Source organism: Hylaeus anthracinus, unplaced genomic scaffold (genome assembly GCF_026225885.1).
Source record: "Hylaeus anthracinus isolate JK02 unplaced genomic scaffold, UHH_iyHylAnth1.0_haploid 12001, whole genome shotgun sequence".
Lineage (NCBI taxonomy): Eukaryota > Metazoa > Arthropoda > Insecta > Hymenoptera > Colletidae > Hylaeus > Hylaeus anthracinus.
The window spans coordinates 21,574,613-21,585,991 of NW_026534348.1; the positions used below are offsets into that span (position 1 = coordinate 21,574,613).

At 30.5% G+C, this 11,379-nt stretch overlaps 3 protein-coding genes across 9 annotated transcripts in view; 1 reads left to right on the top strand and 2 right to left on the bottom strand.

The window, feature by feature from the left end:
- LOC128891250 (uncharacterized) overlaps window positions 1–11,379 on the top strand; it is a 256,897-nt gene that overhangs the window by 28,923 nt on the left and 216,595 nt on the right. The gene's annotated exons all lie outside the window — the stretch shown is intronic.
- On the bottom strand, window positions 31–6,468 carry LOC128891222 (golgin-84). 3 transcript variants are annotated; one of them, XM_054150573.1, is made up of 8 exons: window positions 6,176–6,468; window positions 5,722–5,959; window positions 5,116–5,528; window positions 4,592–5,042; window positions 4,317–4,521; window positions 4,003–4,242; window positions 3,191–3,409; window positions 31–3,087 (listed from the first exon to the last, which is right to left on the bottom strand). In XM_054150573.1, the coding sequence occupies exons 2-8, from the start codon at window positions 5,865–5,867 to the stop codon at window positions 3,028–3,030; spliced, it is 1,734 nt and encodes a 577-aa protein (XP_054006548.1). In that variant the 5' UTR covers window positions 5,868–5,959; window positions 6,176–6,468; the 3' UTR covers window positions 31–3,027. The 3 variants fall into 3 exon arrangements, with proteins under 3 accessions (XP_054006548.1, XP_054006549.1, XP_054006550.1); XM_054150574.1 differs by having other exon boundaries at window positions 5,722–6,468; XM_054150575.1 differs by lacking the exon at window positions 6,176–6,468 and having other exon boundaries at window positions 5,116–5,565; window positions 5,722–5,856.
- On the bottom strand, window positions 7,103–8,831 carry LOC128891265 (ATP synthase subunit b, mitochondrial). The gene is made up of 4 exons (XM_054150677.1): window positions 8,674–8,831; window positions 8,121–8,279; window positions 7,617–7,969; window positions 7,103–7,546 (listed from the first exon to the last, which is right to left on the bottom strand). The coding sequence occupies exons 1-4, from the start codon at window positions 8,699–8,701 to the stop codon at window positions 7,376–7,378; spliced, it is 711 nt and encodes a 236-aa protein (XP_054006652.1). The 5' UTR covers window positions 8,702–8,831; the 3' UTR covers window positions 7,103–7,375.

Sequence of the window (11,379 nt, forward strand, 5' to 3'; positions counted from 1 at the left end):
TCTCTCTCTCTCTCTCTCTCTCTCTCTCTCTCTCTCTCTCTCTCTCTTATTTACGAAATAACAATTTCGCTATAACTAAGATTCGCATAAATGAAAAATTGCGTATCTTTTTGAACAAATGATACTTTGAAACGGTTGAACATTTTCGATTAATCGAATATAAGTACTTTAAGAAATTAATAATTACATTGCACAGAATCAGCAATGCAAGCTTTTTAATATGGATAAAAATGTTATTCTCAATTTTCTCGTGTATCTAATTGGCATTGAAACGTTATGAAAAGGTATTTAAAAGTGGATTGTACTATGTATAAAATGAACATGTTCATTTATAATTTATTTATAGATAATATTATGCAATTAATAATAGAAATATAGAAATAGAAAAATACAACTTCAAACCATCAGAGTTTAAAGAAAATATGTTAAACTCCATCAACTCATAAATAAAACTAGGAAAAAATACTTGATATTAATTTGTTGCAATTTACAGACATTAAATATAACGATCAACATGTTAAATACCTTCCTTTTTACAATTTATATGCATTTACTATTCCCATTATAAATGCAGTACTTATAAAGTCTAACAATAAGAGTAATTAGTGTATCTTCAAGAGGTTTGATACAAATATTTTTCAACCAATAAACCTCTTTATTTATCAATCAGGTGATATATATTTGAATATAATTCACGTAATTATCGAATTAAAAAGCAATGCTAATCCAGCATCTGTAAAGTGATTTGTGATTGTATGATAATCATATAGTATTTCGAGACTATAATCTATAAATCTTGTAGTGGACTATACATAACATATACATGTGTAATAATAACTCCTATTGACATACATTCATTATTTCAGCGTTTTTCAAACAGTTTACTCTCGTGAATATTACTCATCAATATTTTTCTATTTAAGAGTCATCTCTAGTTTTCTCATTAAATTTATTGTTATTGTTAACAAACATCCTAATAGTCGCGTAAGAAAAGAGATATACTGTTCTACAATAAAAAATGTCATGCTATTTTTTGAGCCTTATTGAAAATATTGTCATAAGTAAAAGAAAAGAGAATTCAGAAAATGAAACGACACTTTTTATTGTAGAATAATATACTTTATTTTCGAGTATAGTGAAGGTACTTCATTGTTATAAAATAAATTGATGCCTTCCAGTGGTCGCCTTTACTTCTATTTAAACTGAAAACAGTTAACCCCATTTTGATGTACGTACATATGTATACACTGTGTCCCAGTTACTAGAGCAATACACATAATAGTTATGAATTACTCGCTTAAGCATTATTTAAATTACTGCACGTAATTAGAGTAGCAAATGACAGAGACGGGCAAAACCCTAAGCTTGAATAAGTCTGAAGTTTGCCGATATGTTTGTCTCGTTTTCTCTTTTGAACATTTTCCAAAGAAGGAAACGAGACAAACACATCGGGAAACTTCAAATTTATTCGAAGCCTAGGGTTTTGCCTATCACTGGCAAATGAAACGTCATATAACGTTTCTGCAAGAGATTTAATAAAATTGACCGTCGTAACTTTGTGAAATAATATTAGGTTTCTGTAGATTTTGAATTAATGTAATTAACATTGTAGTAATTTCAAAATCTTAATGGAGGCGTGGCAGTATATTTTAAACCAACTCTTTAGTTGACTTCCTGGTTATTAATTTAATTAGTATTTTGTATTTTGTAAACAAAATTTAAAGCAACTGATCTAGATCTTTATTTGCACGCCTCTGTTCTTTAGCATATCAAATTGTTTCTTTCTTTCAATATAATGTAGCTCTTAATGATAAGAATGAACCAAATCAAATATTAACAATCATAAAGAAAGATGTAAGGATAGTAATACATTATATACTAGTATATAATACAGTATGCATAGATGCTTCCGCTTTTTGTAAAAATACATATAAAACACATTTCAAATTGACTTACTGCGTTAGTTTCAAATTTTCTGACTGTTGATGGCTACTTCTTCAATTATGACTGACATCACAAATTATCTCCTCTTTTACGGTATCGTCGTGCGTTTTCAAGATTACGCGAATAAACTTCATAGAGCATCAGGGTACATAGGTAGGCGTTACAAGTGTGATGTATCCTTCAACGGCCATGAATGGAGAAGTATTTAACACTCGTCATGAACATATATTAAAATAATCTCATCTTCTACAAACATTTGGTAATAATTCTTTTACTCCTATAATCACGTTCAATTCTATGATATTACCAATATTAATCCATAGGAGAATCCATCCAACTGAATTTTTAGCTAAGTTTCTTTGAAAATGTTTCAGTAAAAACATTACAGAAGTATGATTGTCATAAAAGAATAATAAACTTGTAAGTGTCTTAAACTGTACTTCATTGTTTGTTAATATTATTAGTTGCTACAATATCCTTACGAATCATTTACAACTATTACAAAATTTTATCATGACATATATTATTTACGCCGTTAAATTAAAAAAATAAAGTGTGTTTATGTCTTAAAGTACGTCATACAAAAAAATACTACAATGAATTATTTATTTATTTATTTTTTTCTTTAGGATAAATTTGACTAAATACATTATATTTAGCACCTTTATAGTATTATAATATCTACTTTTCTGTATAGTGAAAAAATAAACGATGATTTGAACAAATAAGAATATTTTATCCATTATTAACAGTAAATGTACAGTTTTTGTCCCATATTAATAATAATTTCATACAAATGGATGTACTACATTAGTTAAAATGAAACACATCCCGCAAATGCTATTTGTAAATGTGTATCATTCAAATGCATTCGGAAAACGTAGTTCATGCATCTAACAACTTTGTAATATTATATAATACACCTCATAGCAGCATGAATTCAAAAATTGTAATCATAATTACTGATTATATAACAATATTCTATGCATACCATCACAATAATATATTTACAAAAATCCACTATTCAGCCTAAAAATGTACGATTTAATGAAATTATATCCTCTTTTATTCAAATATTCAATGTTAATGTGCTTCTGGTGACTTCAATAAAAGAACAACAAGAACCCAAAATTGAAGTAATGCCTGTAAAAAGTTCATAAGAAAATTAATGTACTCCCGAAGGAATACAAGACATATTTTGTATTTGATTAACAAATGGTTAACATTGTTACATCTAATAACTTACCATGTAAATCAATACTAAAATTCTTGCAAGTGGATATCTCCTCAAAAATACACCTGTACGAACACTAATTGCATCTAATGAAGAGTAAGCTCTTTTTACTCTTCTAGTAACTCCAGTATCAAAAGGAGTTTCCATTAAAAATGTCGGTACCTGAGCTTTCGCATCATCGGTGTCATTTATATTATACGAAAGATTACGACGACTGTTTCTAAATTCATGCTGTGGAAATAAGTGTAAAAATTAATTTTCTTTGTTGATGTTAAATGACAGTTCCGGGTATAAGCCGTGTCCAACGTATGGGTTTAACAATCCTGAGGTACCCAAGCTATAAGGAGGGCAGTGGGCCCTAACAAACTACTGGCATCCCTAATGGGGATGGTACAGAATGATGAAGAAATGTGTCTAAGCAAATGCAAGACTGGTACATTAGGTATTATAGTCAACTTGTTTGACTCCTACCTTTATAAATAAAACTCATTGACGGCTTACACCCGGAAGTCTCTGTTAGTATCAACCATAAAAAACCAGGCCTCGAAAACCTCAAATAACTTATCAATTTTTGTTTAAAATTTATGCCATTTATTACAAAAATACATTATTAAAATTCGATTCTTATAACTTTCGTTGTAATTTTACCCCTCTTCAGTCAACAAGTAGTAATAATAAAACGATGAAACATTAATAAAAAGATTAAAACATACAATTTTAAACAACATATGTAAAAATGAAAATTGAAAGAACTCCCATATTAAAATGTATTATACATATTGATAAAATAAGAACTATCGTTTAACAAAAGTATATCAACTTACTTCAATTTTCTCCAACTGTAGTCTTAAAGCATTTCTTTCAGTCGTTAAATTTTCTAAAGCTTGTTGCTTTGAAACCAATGTTTGTGTGAGAGTTGCCAGTCTCGACTCTACTTCGCTACTCGGTGTCGATGTCGCAGATAATTGTATTTTCAGCTTAGCAATTTCAGATTCATTTTTTTGCAGTTGTATACTGTAACTATTACGCTGACGAATTAGCTCATCTTTCAACGATCTTATTTCCTAAAACAAACTCGATATTAATAATTGATTTCGTTATATACAAGTAGGAATTACATAAATGATTATCAATGTACATCTGCATGTAATCTTGCATCCTCTTCCGCGTCTAATCTCCTTCGTCTTTCTGTTGTAACGATTTCCTGAGTTTGTATATTTGTTTCCGTAGATTTTTGTCTCATTTTTTCTAATTTCACATCAGCATTCATTAATTCTCCACGCACTATTCTCAACTGCTCAGAAATCTGTTGGTTTTCTACTCTAAGTGTGTCTCGTTCTTGTCTATTATGTAATACAGTCAATTGATTAACAAACAATGAAACATTTATTTTTGATATATTACTGGACTTACCTCAATTGATTTAATTCCATGATCATTGTATCATCCACTCCTGTAGATTCATTACATCTTAATTCTGCTATTAATTTTTCTTTTTCTTGTAATGTTTTCAAAGCTCTAGCTTTGTGTTGTTCTAAATCGGATCTAGTGGAATTTAATTCTGATCTACTTCTTTCTAAAGCAGACTGTAATTCTGCTACTTGCTTAGACAATTGCACCCTTTCCGTATGCAAAGATTGTAATTTCTCACTCAATACAATGATTTCTTTTTGATGATCTGTCTCTTGTTTTCCAAGTAATTCATTCCTCTCCTCCAAATTCTTTTCTACTTCTTTCAAGTACTTTCTTATATTCTTATTATCAGATGAATTTATTAATTTATCCGTTTCCATAATTTCTTGTTTCTCTTTGTATTGATGATCTTGGTGTGCTGTATAAAATTGTTTCTCAACAATGCTATGTTCTAAAATGGAGTTAAAATTCTGACTAAAATTTTAAAATTACATAAATTAAATGAATCCAAAATTCTTATTTACCATCGTCCAACACAATCTCCAAAGTTTGGTTGCCTACTATTTCATTATTATGCGCTACCTCATTCTTGTAAAGATCTTCATTTTCTATATTTACATTATCACGATTAGGATCATTTGGAACATCTACAGATGTATGCATAAGGCTGGGACTTGAACGGCCACTGTGAATCGATAATTCTGATACAGAATCTATAGTCATAAGCGAAGAAGGTGTTGATGGTGACACTGAAATTTCTCCTATAGTTTTCTTTGGACTTGTGTCAGGTGTATTTAAGAAGGTAAGAAGTTCTTCGTCTTCAGATGTAACAGAATTTGTTGCCAACACAGGTAGATTTGGTAGCGAACGAATATAAGGAAATTGCTTTGGTGATCCTAAAGCAGATTTCAGAGCTGGGCCTTCTTGCGTGTTAAAACTGAAATATGTGACATACATTTTTGTGCTTTAATTACCTGTTTGACAGAAAGGTTATGAAAGAGAAATAGGTTATTATTTGATTTATTCCTAAACTGTATTAAATAATGGAATCTATATTTTAAATAATACTTAATTGATTTAAATACTTCATTCGGACTAACTTTAAATGTATAATAATTAGCTTCTTTTACCCTGATTCAGGAGGAATCCATGTAACTTCTGTTAATTGAGACTGTGGTACTTCATATTTATCTTTATTTAAAACTGCCGCGGTATTTTTATCTATTTTATTTAACAGATTCTCTGCCTTGTCTGCGAGACCTGATAACCAGGCCATTTTCACGAAAGACTAAGCCAGAGACTTGTTACAAATTTGATGACGTTTAACAAATGACAAAATTCATGTGTCTTCAGTTGCAGTAACTTAACCTAAAATAAAAATTAATACGTGTAACTATTATTTACGAAAATGCTCAATTGTTGCAATTCGATAACGTCTAATATTGTCATATTCGATACTCCGCAAAGAGAATAAACTATAACTAACTAACTAACTAACTATTGTCGTATTCGATTATTGCAATAATCATTTTTAATTTAAGCTTATAACAATAAATATAATATTGAATGCCAGTAATAAATTACCGAGTTTTATTAAACAAACATGAGAATACGTATTTACGTAGCATATGATTATAAAGAATATAATAAAGCTTTAAAAAATTGCCATTATTGTTCCTAATTTAGCTTTTTATTTGTACACATATACAACACAGTCTACCATTTATGACAATCGTAGATTTGAAACTGTTTGAAATTATGTACAAATTCTACTGACTTTTTTATATAAAACATGAAAATCGTCCTAAATGATTAAAAATCGTACACCAATATTTTGATATATACAGAAATATTACTGTAACTTTAGTAATATTTAGTAAAGTAAATCAAATTTCCCATTATTCATGAAACTTAGCTGTCAGTAAAAATTGCTTTATCTATATAGTATTATTACAACTATACTTTAACAATTTACGATTGTTATGTATTTGGTTATATATTTACAATAGCAACAAATATAAACAAGTTATATTCTAGCAAACATTAGTAATAATGCAACATGCAAGTAAAAAAATGTAATGTGATTATCAGTGAAATGATACTAATCCCACAAAAATAATTTTATTTATAAGTAGTATAATTAAAGGACAATACGAGAAATAAAACAGGAAAATTTCTTTATTAATTATCCTTACAAAAAATTATTGAAATCTATACTCGTTAGAGGCATTTTTCTATTTCTTTCCTCTTATAAAGAAATGTATCATTTTATCAAAAATTTAAATTTAATCATTTAAATCAAAATATTAGAAAAAAATAAAAAAACGCAAACTTTATTGGGAAAATTTAAATTTTAAGTTGTGAAAATGAAGCATATAATATGGTCATATGACTATATAGTGAACATATGAAATTAATAATTTGTTTCCAAATCAAATTCTACAAGTAATTAGTGTGAACATAATGTCTTATTAGTATTTCTAGGTATCTAAAGCCATTATAAACAAACAATAAAGTACAATTATATTATATTTATTTATTTATATTTAATAAAATTTAGATGGTTTTAACACATTATTTACTGTTACCTTTTAATGACATTTATTTATCATGAAATGTTATAATTGTATAATGTACAATGTATTGGTAAACAATAGCTTAATTATGAAAGATCTTTAATGTTGAGTACACTGCAGTTTATACAGTATTCTCAGTAATCTTTACAATGAACTAGTCCAGATTTAATAATAGTACTCCTATATCATCTAGTCCTGTAGTAACACTTTATGCTTTAAGAGCTTCAAGATCTTTAATACATTGTTGTAGAGTAGCTTTTTCTTGTTCTGGTGTAATTGCTTTTAGTACGTTATTTACAACCCATTGTACCATATGTTTCTGAGCAATTCTGCGTTCTACAGTATCTATTTGGGAATTGAAATCCAAGCGTTTCTTAACCTACAAACAGTATAAATGAATTTATAACAATTATTTCTAAAATTGTAACATTTCTTAAAACCATATTTACCTCAGTGTAAACTTCTACCATTCGCTCTCTGTAAGTAGCTTCTAACTGCATTAAAATATTTTGTTTTCTAATATCATAAATCATTTTCTGTCCATCAGTGCGCCACTTTTCTAATTCCCAGTTCTTAATAGTTTGTTCGCACGCCTCAATTTCATTGTTTCTTCCAACATTTAACATTTCTTCATATTCATCAACCTTTTTATCTAAGAATTTGGCAATATTGGGACCAAATCTTTTTATTACATAAAGACAAATGATGAGCATAGAAATTCCATTGTAGAATTCATGTTCCAATACATAGATTTCTTTTGATAATAAATATGTTCCCAGAGTAGCTGTGAATATATATGGACCTAGACACAAAAAGCAAATAAATATTATCAATAAAGACATGATTTCATTATTATAACATCGAACTATTCTCAAGTTTTCTATGACTGGTATATGTTATTAATGTTTTTAAACATAGAAAATCAAACATAATTTTAGAAATTATCGACATACCTGATACACCAGTCTTAGGATAGAAGAATGTAAACCACTCTTCTGGAATAAATCCATGCCTAACTGGGGCAGGATATATGGGGCGTTTTGGACGAGGTACATCAGATAATGCTGGTACTGTAGTTTGTATTCCACGAACAGCTGTGGACACTGCTTGAGCTTTGAAACAAAGTTACTAAATCAAAAAGTATTTTATGAAATCTAAAAAGATTTAAGTCTGTTAGTGAGTCTAATATATAAATCAATAAATATAATTAACCATAATCCAAAATCAATTATCATATATTTATGTATTCATATCTAAATGTTTCACCTTACTTAAATTAAATATGATGTATACACAAAAATTTCAATAACAAAATTGGCGCATTAATATTACTTAAGCAAAATATCCAAAGAAGTACAAGAACACTTTATTATTACATAATGCAGTAAAATAACCGACATGTTCTTGACAATGACAGTTACAACATTTTGTAATCTATTTTTGCAAATACATAACTTTTTTTAGATAAAGTAATCGATATTAATTTCACTTATAATTCTAATTTACCATTACGAAAAGCTAATCTTGACAACATCTTGCTTCGATCCTCGGTACCAACGTACCCAACTGTACCACTTTACAAGTCGATTGAAGTCGATCTTGTATAGTGCCACATGAACATGAAGTTGACTATACAGAACTTCAACTTAAAAGAACGGGTGCGCAGGAGACAAACTGGCGCCACCAACGGAAAGTAGGTGAACTACTAGATAGTCTTTCCCGTTTTTCAGGCACAATAATGAAAACAACATATAGTAATTATGCATTTCGTAATCAGGGGAAGTAAATCTATCGTCTCGTCAAGTGTTTTTTGGAAAAAATTGAAAAAAAAAACAAATTTCTTGCCTTTGGACATATTTTTTTCATGTTTCAAAAGCGAATTGCAAAATGTGCAACTATCCCCCGCAGCGGAATTTTATAAGGAACAGTTAAAAAAAAAATCAGCCGGAAAGGTCACTTCCTTGCCTTATAAAATTACAATAACTGTTTGGAAAATTGCAAACGTTTGATATCATTCTGTCTTTGTCTCTCCTCCGATTGTTGTATCTCCCTCTCTGTCACAGCATCATTGGAGAGACAAGGATCTATCTATTAATGTCCCAGAGCTTCCTACTTTTTCCGCAACTGTCGCTGAAGTCAACTCGGAGTTTTGCTGGGTCTCCTGCGTGCTAGGGGTTTTGGTTATCCATGCCTCGTTTCGCCTCTAACTGCCGTAGGATCAAAGGTGAATCGAGTAGCTCTTGGAATCATGGTAGAAGGCCTAGAAGGAGGAGATTTCGGGCTGTGGCTGACAACCCCTGACGGACTTTTGAAATTTTTGTTCACTCTAATTTAGATTGTTAAATGTAAGATTCGTCATATTAATAATTTCTCTACATAATTTGTATGCGTGGAGAAGAATGTGAATGAGAGCTCTAAATTGAAAAAAGTTATTTCCAAAGGAAATAATTTTTTTGTATAAGGGTGGAGGTTTTGCGTACCGCTACTTTTGATAGAGATAAATTAATTCCTATGTCACTCCTAAATGGCAGAGCGGAGACCCGTTTGCTGGTTGTTATGGAATGTGAATGAGCCTCTGCGTTTGGCAGTTCTGTTTGAAGTTACTTTAGCGCTAATTACGATTTGTTTTGTATTTGTTTTTTTTTTTATTGCATTTTATTTAAAATAATTTTTTAATACTCACTCGCATAGCGACCGTTAACCAGTATAAACGTCTATTGTAAAAGTTTGTATTTAAAGTAAAGAAATTCAATGTTTGTGTTAAATTAGTTATATTCAAACAGTTATAATAAAGTTAATATCACATTTCTTAATTTATCTTAAATTAACTTATTCCTGACTATGTCGCACGCAGTTCTAATAATCTTGTCACGCGCGGCGTGAACGCCAGTAAAACCCTGGGTGCGCAGAAGACCCAGCAAAACTCCGAGTTAACTTCAGCGACAGTTGCGGAGAAAGTAGGAAGCTCTGGGACAAGGATAGATAGATCCTTGTCCGTCCAATGATGTTGTGACAGAGAGGGAGATAAATCAATCGGAAGAGAGACAAAGACAGAATGATGTCAAACGTTTGCAATTTTCCAAACAGTTATTGTAATTTTATGAGGCGAGGAAGCGACCTTTCCGGCTGATTTTTTTTTAAACTGTTCCTTATAAAATACCATTGCGGGGAACACATACAGATTTTGCAATTCGCTTTTGAAACGTGCTAAAAATACGTTTAAAGACAATACATTTTTTGTGGATCTTCTTCCAAAAATCTGAACGTATCCCCCGCAACAGCATTTTACAAGGAACAGTTTAAAAAAAAAAATCATCCAAAAAGGTTGCTTCTTCGCCTCATAAAATTATAATGGTGGTGTCGCTACGATTGAGACGATTCATATGCCAACATGGCTACCTCAATATCGTGCTTTCCACCGCAGCGCTGTCGTCGTCTTCCTTTTTGTTACCGTGTCGACCATCTAAACACGCTTTTCGACTTGGTTCGCAGGTATCCTAGTCGGGCCGGGTTTTTTCGCGCACGCGCAGCGAACATAGCATCAATGAAGTATACGCACGACTAAAAAGGTGTATCTTAATTACTCCTGCATAATTTTACAAATATATTCATGATTTATGGACAAATGCAGGACAATATATAAAGACAATATATAAGTATAGACAATATATACATAATAAAGACAAATATATTCATGATTTCGCGCTTATAGCCACAATAGCCATAGCACCCCACACCTGTTACCCTGGATACGACACTGTTGACGGTCATTCTGGCAGTACATGGGCGAAAAAACTTGGCCTGGCTGGTATCACTGATCGTAGTATCGTACATAAGATATCGCTTGTTCGATCCCAAGATGCTGTGTATTTTTTTTATTCTTATTTTATACTTTGTTCGGTTGCCGAACATCTTGTATAATTTATAAAAAAAAAAAATTTTGATATAAGAGGTAATATGAAATATAAAATACAAACTAGCCGAATACTTTCCTGTTTCGCTGTATGTATATCGTGTTTGGTCTCATTGTAATCATAAAAATCTTACAAATATATTGGAAAAAGTTAGATTTAAAAAAATTAATAAATAAAAATGTTTTATTGTTACATTAGTATTGTCTCGCGCCCGCCGATATGTTTTGGTTCCTAGCTTCGTGCCTTGGATCTCTCTCTCTCTCTCTCTCTCTCTCTCTCTCTCTCTCTCTCTCTCTCT

Excerpts from the sequence above, each read along its gene's own strand:
- LOC128891222 (XM_054150573.1), bottom strand. The coding sequence starts at position 5,867 with ATGGCCTGGTTATCAGGTCTCGCAGACAAGGCAGAGAATCTGTTAAAT. Across the intron at positions 4,522-4,591 it reads ATGGAATTAAATCAATTGAG|ACAAGAACGAGACACACTTA; the intron begins GTAAGTCCAGTA and ends ATTACATAATAG. Across the intron at positions 3,410-4,002 it reads TACAGTTGGAGAAAATTGAA|CATGAATTTAGAAACAGTCG; the intron begins GTAAGTTGATAT and ends TTATTTCCACAG.
- LOC128891265 (XM_054150677.1), bottom strand. The coding sequence starts at position 8,701 with ATGTTGTCAAGATTAGCTTTTCGTAATG. Across the intron at positions 8,280-8,673 it reads AAGATTAGCTTTTCGTAATG|CTCAAGCAGTGTCCACAGCT; the intron begins GTAAATTAGAAT and ends TTTGTTTCAAAG. Across the intron at positions 7,547-7,616 it reads TGGTAGAAGTTTACACTGAG|GTTAAGAAACGCTTGGATTT; the intron begins GTAAATATGGTT and ends TACTGTTTGTAG.